We start from the raw sequence: 8683 nt of genomic DNA on the forward strand, positions 1-8683 counted from the left end.
ATACCATTGCAGAGTCCTTCAACTCCTGGACAACACATTCACTTAATACTGGAGATCTAGATAAGGCATCAGCCAAAACTAGCTTCCTTCCTGGAGTATATGTGATTTTATATGTGTAATTCATCATCCTTAGTCTGAACCTTTGAACCCTGATCGGAAGTTTGGCAAGTTCCTTCTCTCCTAGAATAGCTAACAGCAATCTGTGGTCAGTTTCGATCACAATATCTTTGCCTGCCACATTGTAGTGGAATTTGTCACAGGCCCAGCATATTGCTAGCGCCTCTTTTTCAATCTGCGCATATCTCTTCTCAGCAGTGGTTAACGCCCTAGAAGCATATGCAACAGCTTCCATTCACCTTCAACTCTTTGGAGTATAGCTGCTCCTATACCATAAGCTGAAGCGTCTGCGCTTATCATGGTCTCAGCTGACACACTATATGGAGTTAAAACTGGTGTTGAGGACAAGATCTCTTTAAGTTCTGTGAACTGTTCAGCTTGTTGAAACCCCTATATCCAATCTGCATCCTTTCCTAATAGTTGACGCAAGTGGTTTGTTTTTGTAGCTAAAAGTGGAGAGAACTTCCCTAAGTAGTTCACTATGCCAAAAAACCTCTGTAACTCCGTTCTGTTTGTTGGTGTTGGAAAGTTTAGTATAGCTTTAGACCTCTCTGGGTCTGCATGTATCCCTGTCTTATCGATAACATGACCCAAAAACTTTACTTGCTTCTTACCATACTCACACTTAGAGTCATTTAGAGTAACGCCTGCTTGTTGTAGTCTTTGCATTACATTTCTTAATCTTCCATCATGCTCAGCCTTGTCTGAACCATGAATTAAAATATCGTCCATTTGGCAAACTATGCCTTCCAAGCCACTCAAGATCTTCTGCATCTCCCTCTGAAATATTTCAGGAGCAGAGCTGATACCGAAAGGCAAACGTTTGCAGACGAATCTTCCAAAAGGAGTAATAAAGGATGTTAACTTTCGAGATTCTTCATGCAACTTCATTTGCCAATACCCGCAATTGGCGTCAAGCTTGCTGAAAAATTTAGAATTCCCCAGTTCGCTCAGCGTCTCCTGGGCATTCGGTAATGGATGAAATTCTCATTTTACTGCCTTGTTTAATTTTGTGAAATCAATGCACAGTCTTATATTTCCATTTTTCTTCGGCACAACAATACAAGGCGCACACCAATCAGTTGGTGCTTCTATTTTCTCAATGACACCAAGAGATTCCATCCTCTGCAATTCCTGCAGTAAAGGCTGTCTCCTTGCTGCTGCCACCCTTCGCGGTACACTCTGTGCAAAAAGTGACACGGAGTCATTTAAAATAATTCTTGCCTCTGTCTCCATTGTTCCTAGTCCCTTAAAGAGCTTTGGAAATTCAGAAATCCAATCATTTTCCATTTCAATATTGTCTAACAGGTTCAAAAGTCCTAATTTTGATATTGCTGGCTTACCAAGTAATGGTGTCACCAAGTTTTTTACTACATATACATCTTCCTGTATGGTATATGAACCAGCTGATATTTTAGCCTTGGAAACGCCTAGAACTTTAAGATTGTGATTTCCAGCACCTTTTAGTGCCTTCTCTGTGACATTTAATCTTGACACACAATATTTTAGCAAATCTGGTATGGCAGTTACAGCTGCACCTGTATCTAATTTAAAAGTTATTGGAGTTTTATTTACTTTAGCATTAACTAACCAAGCCTTGGGTGTCTTTGTGATAACATTATTGTCTAAAGTGTCAATGCCTAGTCATTCTGACTCCGATCCTAGATACAGTCCACCTAGCTGATGCTCTTCATCTACCACTTCGTCTGCATTTCTATGTAGACTACGTCCCTTGCACACTGCAGATTTACTAAAATGGCCTTTTTGCTTGCATACAAAACAGGTAGCATTCCTAGCTGGACACTTGTCTTTAGAATGTGCCTGTTTTCTGCCACAGTATTGACATTTACTCCTGCGATCGGCCGATGATTCATTTTTATTATGTACAAAATGTCTAGGGCGAGTTCTAACCTCATCTAGATTGTCATTTGCTGATGAACTACTATTCATTTGCAGTACTGAAGAGTGGTGCGTGACATATTGCTTAGCCTTTTGAATTGCCTTATGTAGAGTAAGATCATCAATATCAATTAGGTGTTCCCTCAGTTTATGATCATTAACTCCCACAACAATTCTATCCCTGATAAGCTCATCTTTCATGTTTCCATAGTCACAGTTGTCAGCCTGTGTTTGAACCTCTGTTATGAATTGGTGGGTCGACAAACTTCCTTGTTTCATGTCATTGAATTTGACACATTCATAGATGACATTTTTAACAGGTTCAAAGTGTGCGTCAAAGAATTTTACTACATTTACTAGAGTTTTCTTTTTGTCTGTCTGTGAAGAATCAAATGTAAATTGATCATAAATTCTCACACTGTCAGGAGCCATTAACAGTAGCAAGTTTGCTATCCTTTCCTCCTAAGTCATTTCGGAGTACTTCTTAGCAATCTTAACTATTGCAAACTGGGACTTAAAAGTTTTCCAGGAAGCTGATAACTTGCTACTGTCCTTAAAATCCAGGCGTTGTACAAATCTGTCGTCTCTTGCCTCCGCCATAATTTATCAAAATGGTTCCTGCAAACCACCTACGAGTATTTCAAGTGCCTATGAATTCCTGCAAATTCAATTACAATCTATGATATTACCTCTAAGTGGTTCCAGCAAACCAACTTAACCCTATTAGTAGTATCAATAATCAATTATTGCAGCTAATTTCAATTCAAACACTATCCGTGACTGTTTGTATTAGTAGGTTCACAACTTCTGACACCATGCAGTATTGTATAGTAAGTATACCTTTATAAGTATCTATCCAGGCTTAGTGCACGTCCATACAAGTTAACCGCCAGTATCCAAAAACCCCCTCCATTGAGCATGTGCTGTCATTCCATATTCGGTTGACGTCACATCCGGGATATACTACAAATACTGTTAAGTTACAAACCAACAATTTTATCATCTGGGAAACTGCTTGCAGCCTTTTTATCACCATAAACAACATTAAGATTAAAAATACTGACAGAGTCAATCTTCTGGGCATACAAATAGATAATAATTTATGATTCTTATACCATGTCGACTTTATTATCTCCAAAACTAGACAATCAACTCATGCTCTAATTCAGCTCAGAAAGTTAAGTGTAAAATAAAAAGGGTCTATCAATCTTTTACAAAAAATCCTACATTGTCCATTTTGTCTTATGCTGCTCCAAGCTGATGCCTTTGTATCAAAAACTAATAAAAAACTAGAATGATTTCAAAAATTATGTTTCATGGCTATGCTACCTGATATGGACAGTTACAGCCTTTTAAATGGCCTTAATGCTGAGGAGCTAAATGTCTTTTTCAATATTTGTTGTTTAAAATACTCTAATCGTATCTCTAATCCGCCTGACCGTCTATTGCATTGCTACTTCCCCAAAAAGACACAACATCTTATACCAGACACCAACATTGCACCAATTCACATTGTAGAACAGTGTTATGCAAAAAGAGCTTTCGCTTTCAATACACCTAATTTACTTCCTTTTTCTACACTTTACTATACTTTCTACAATTTACTTCCTTTTCCTTAATTCTACAGCTTTTTGTCTCTTTCATTTGCTCTAAACAGCATTGACCAATGTAAATAATGTTTATATCTATCTATATATCTATTTATCTATCTATTTATATATCTATCTATTTATCTCTCTATCTATATATCTATCTATTTATATATCTATCTATATATCTATTTATCTATCTATTTATATATCTATCTATTTATATATCTATCTATTTATCTCTCTATCTATATATCTATCTATCTATATATCTATTTATATATCTATCTATTTATATATCTATCTATTTATATATCTATCTATCTATCTATCTATCTATCTATCTATCTATCTATCTATCTATCTATCTATCTATCTATCTATCTATATGACAAACACACAATTTCCAGCTGCATTCGCGATGTGAGAAAAGCTAAGTTATCCATATTTCCATCCACATACTGTTACAAAATATTCCATAGGTAGTAATATGAGGAGTATATAGACATCCCTGCTTGATGGTTGAACTGAGGGACAACTTCTTTAAAATTGGTTTGACAAAAATATAGATATGACAATTACTAATGCAGAATCTTTGTAATATTCTCTGGCTACACTTCTCATAAGCTAGCATCAACCTCTAATGTGTAAACGTGTCACTCTGCAGGATATTTGGCAACACTGGAGGTCAAAGTTTTGCAAACTGCAATCTTGCGCAAACAAGATAAACCCTTATCTACCCTAGGACATTATATTTCGCTAGTATTTAGTTTCGTGAGTAGCATACAGAGAAAAATTTCGCTGCAACTAATTTCGCAGCTCTGATGAGTGAATATAGTAATATGAAAATAAATGCATTGGAACAAACATAATTAGATTCCTCAGGTTCAGTTCACTGGCAAGAAAATTTTTTTCAATTTGGGACTAGTTTGTAATTGTGAACCGCAGGTAGAATTGTGTGGACGATATCGATGATGCAATTTGATCGCTTGCTGCCATTTGTTTCTTGGACTATCAATGAACAAAGCTATTTAGTTTCACGTTTTCGATCGTTCGTTATGATAGTTTAGTTTCGCTCATGAAATTTTCGCGAGGGAATGACTCCGCGAAAATGCGAAAGTTAGATGAGGCGAATACATGTGTCCTAGGGTATACTCGACAAACTGATGAAGCCGTTTAAATACATTCTCTTTCTGATCATTGAAGAGAATAATTGGTGATCTACTCTTGGTGATGGAGCTTGCTGTAAAACATTACTCTCAGCCAGAAAACGGGTGTTTAAATAATGAAATAAAGGAGTTGTTTCAATCGAGAAACTTCTATTTTTTTCTTGAATAATTTTAGAAGCGAGGCTAAGAATCAATGTGCGCACAATGACATCTTCCATTCACTTTGCACAGTTAAAATGCCAAAGGTCAGAGATCATCTAAATATTTTGGTAATATAACTGATATATAAAGATGCTATGTTTACAATCTTTTGAGGACAGATTTTTATAAATTTACAATAATATAATTAGTACAAAGAATGAGACAGTTAGTTTTTGATAATATTTAACAACTAACATGAAATTTTTCAACAGGCAGGTGCTTGACTCTGAGCAAAGACGATGTTTCATGTAGTTAAGGCATAAAACTAAAAAAATGAATATAATTGATGTCAGAAGGAAGAAAACTCCGTAATTAAAACATGACTGATAAAAATGTGATGTTATTATTACACCTTGGCAGCGGCCGAACAAGAATGTCAAGTTGCCAAAACAGGATGAAACAAGTTTGCGTTTCCAGAACAGTGAATAATGCTTCCTTGAACTGGAGCTAAGGCTAAGCATAGAATAAGAAAGACACTATCTTGATTGCCTAAATAAATAGTAAATATAATTGTCAGGCGTCCTCATAAGTGTCACCCTTCCTTCCTCTAAACCGAGTTCTCATGTCGATTATAGAGCGCTTGCACTCGAAGAAGGCGACCCTTAACTGGGCGCACTCTAGCGGCAAAACCGCACCATCCTGTGACTTCAGACACTGGTTGGGTGTGTACTTGTCCTGTGTATGAAAACCAGGTGAATAAATTATATAATCTCAAATGTTCATCCTATATGTAACTCACAACTATAGAATTAATCATAAGCTAGCCTGTGATCTTTGTCAATGTGAGGTCTTCAATGCCGATTATACTAAACACACAGCAATGACACTAGTCTTATAACAGCTAATTTTGTGATTCCGAATTCCTTATGTGAGGAGTTTGGATACCCTCACACTTACGAGAAAGATGATAGATTTTGCCTAATTCTTGTAAACAACAACTGAGTCCAGTAAGGCTCATTGATGATACGTAAGCAGCTGTGGCAAATACTCATCAGCAAAAATCACGGCTTGAGATCTTAAAACATTTCGGTTTTTGGGCTACAACAGCTGACCGCTTGTTGTATAAAAAAAGCACACGGTGTATACTAAAAAGCCTTGATTGAATTCATTCATGTTTAACCTATAGAGTAACTACCGTACCATTTGCATGTTGATGAAAGCAGCAAGTAGAAGACAACTTCAAATTCATGTATACATGTGGAACTGAGCGATGAGATATTACAACACAGTTTCCATGTTATCTTGTCACACGTAACCCTATGGCTACGTGTAGGAAATCCAAAACTGTCCTAAAATCTCACTGATGCCAAGGCAGCCCACCTTTAGACTCTTTCCTTTAATAAGCAAAATAACAACCGCGCTTTTAAACTAGGAACCTTTTAAAACGCTGCATTCTAGCGCAGTGAAAATTATGGACTTGATGGTTTCTTCATCTGACAAGCAACCAAGTCAACAAGTTTGTGAATTGCATATGTATACGGCGTTAGAAATATTACGAGTAAAACTGCCATCGCTCTGTGCCATTAATACTTTGGAGCCCAACATAATTTGGAGAGCTGTTTATGTTGGGAGTAAATCGGGAGTTGTTTGCCCATCCAATTCTACGCCTGAGTAAACTTAGCTTGTAGTGTTGCTTCGTTTTTTTTGTTCTTCCGACTTACGCAGAATTATGAAACCTTGGTCGCTTTAAGCGTAAGGTACTACATTTTCATTATGATTATTAAGTTTGAAGTCGATTGGACGACTAGTTCTTGAGATATTAATGAAATACCGAAGGCCCTTCTAACCAACTGAGAAATAAAAAATGGCTGCTGATAGAACAACAACTCATAGAAATGAATAATGAAGTCTCAGAAATAGACAAAACTATACAGCTTCCTCTCAGCAGCAATAGCTTCTCAGACTATTTGTTTTTTTATTCATACCAAATATACGCACTTTATCCGACTCAGTGTACTGCAATCATTGCCTCTTCAGTTAGCTCTAAAACATCACGTTTGAAAGAGTGTGAAAAAACTTTTTACAGTATTTGATTTATGTTTTGTTTTCTCCGAATTCTACAAGCGTGGAGATTCAAAATTATACTCAATTAAAAAGGAATGGTGATATTTTAAGAAATTTTACGGTTGATGAAAAGTTGTTAATAAGGTCATAAGTCTTACGGGTGCTGCCATAATGTCAGCTAAATTCTACTTTTAATTTTTCCTGTTACAAGTTTTTAAGACATCTTCACAGTACAGTGGACCCATATGATATCAATTCGTTCCAGTGTTGGCATCGTAAAGCGAAAATGTCATATAGAATCCCATAGTAATTATCCAATGCCAACACTTCGGTCAAAAACATCGAAATATTATATAGAATGCCGGACAAAATAGTTGGGACGCAATTGTTGAATCGCCAAATTTTTACTTAATATGTTTTCTATAAGTTTTAGTAGTTTAACACCTAGTAACTATGCATAATTATGTAGTGATAGAATCCTTACACTCTAAGGAACCCAACTAATCTTGTTTCAAAGGAATATTTTAATACTCTCTCCATTTACCAAACAACTTTCATTGTGAGTCAAACTTTAAGAGGTTTACTCCAACTCACTCATTGGAGGATTAGTTCATCTCTCAGATTCACTTTAAAGTTTTGAATGAACTTCAAAAGAGGTTTGGTATCTTCTCAAGGCATGTTATCCGTGATTGTTGCGTAACTTGAATACTCAATTTGGCCAGTTTTGTATAAATTGGCTATAAGCTGTTGAGAGAATGTCACTCATTCACAATGTTTATGCATCTGCATCCTTGTATCATGTTACACATGTGTATCTTTACACGGAGGAAAACATGACAATACGAGAAATTTCAGCAAAATTAACATCCCAAAGTTAACACAGTAATCTGGGATGTTTAATTTTGCTGAAATTTCTCGTATTGTCATGTTCTCCTCCGTGTAAAGATGCACTACGGTAAACTTTTCTTGAAGCGTAGACATTGTGAATGAGTGAATTTGCTAACTATTTTGATAATATTTGATTTCAACACATGACCTTACGCCAACAATATGAATTGATTTGAGATAAAAGCTATGAAACAAAATGCGCTTTAGAAAAACATTACTAAAATATTCATTTTATGAGTATTAAAGTTGATGAGATGAGGCTGTTACTATCCAACTGCAGTGACCATAAGACCCGCTTACAATCGTACGTCGATAAGTAAAGAAACAATTCTGAAAATTATGATGCTGTGACCGACCTTCTTGACGCAATCACTCTCCAGTATACAGTATTTCAGATCCTCTCTAGCCGCCTGACAGGCTGGTGGAGCTCCCAGTAACTTCTCTCTAAGGCTTGTTGCCATAGTCACAAACTATAATACATGTTACGTGCCCTATCAGGTAGAGTATTAGAGCATGTACTCTCATTGGACAAGCCTTTGAATAAAAACTAGAGCTTCACGATATGGCGATTTAATTGTTGGGTGGCGTTTTTTAAGATAGACAATTTGAAAATTGTCTGCATTTGAAAAGATATTGGCAATCGTGTAAACGATATAATCGTGTAATAGCGATTACCTCACGCCTTATGATTTTCAGAGTGAGTGGTACTGGAACTAAACGCACAGCCTTCTAGTAAGCTCATTCCATGAACTTCTACCCACACAGGCATCCACGAAATGAAGGATTCTAATTGAAGATGGATGAAGATTTGACCTT

The 8683-nt window shown here is 36.3% G+C and overlaps 1 protein-coding gene across 1 annotated transcript; it reads right to left on the reverse strand.

Annotated features, from left to right (window-relative positions):
* Positions 1 to 1761: 1761 nt before the first annotated feature.
* On the reverse strand, positions 1762 to 2448 carry LOC137402753 (uncharacterized). Its single transcript, XM_068089259.1, has one exon. It carries the CDS (start codon positions 2446 to 2448, stop codon positions 1762 to 1764), a length of 687 nt encoding a protein of 228 aa, XP_067945360.1.
* Between the last annotated feature and the right edge of the window lie 6235 nt (positions 2449 to 8683).

The sequence above is a fragment of the Watersipora subatra genome, chromosome 8 (assembly GCF_963576615.1).
Source record: "Watersipora subatra chromosome 8, tzWatSuba1.1, whole genome shotgun sequence".
NCBI lineage: Eukaryota > Metazoa > Bryozoa > Gymnolaemata > Cheilostomatida > Watersiporidae > Watersipora > Watersipora subatra.

Excerpts from the sequence above, each read along its gene's own strand:
- LOC137402753 (XM_068089259.1), bottom strand. The coding sequence starts at position 2,448 with ATGGCTCCTGACAGTGTGAGAATTTATGATCAATTTACATTTGATTCT.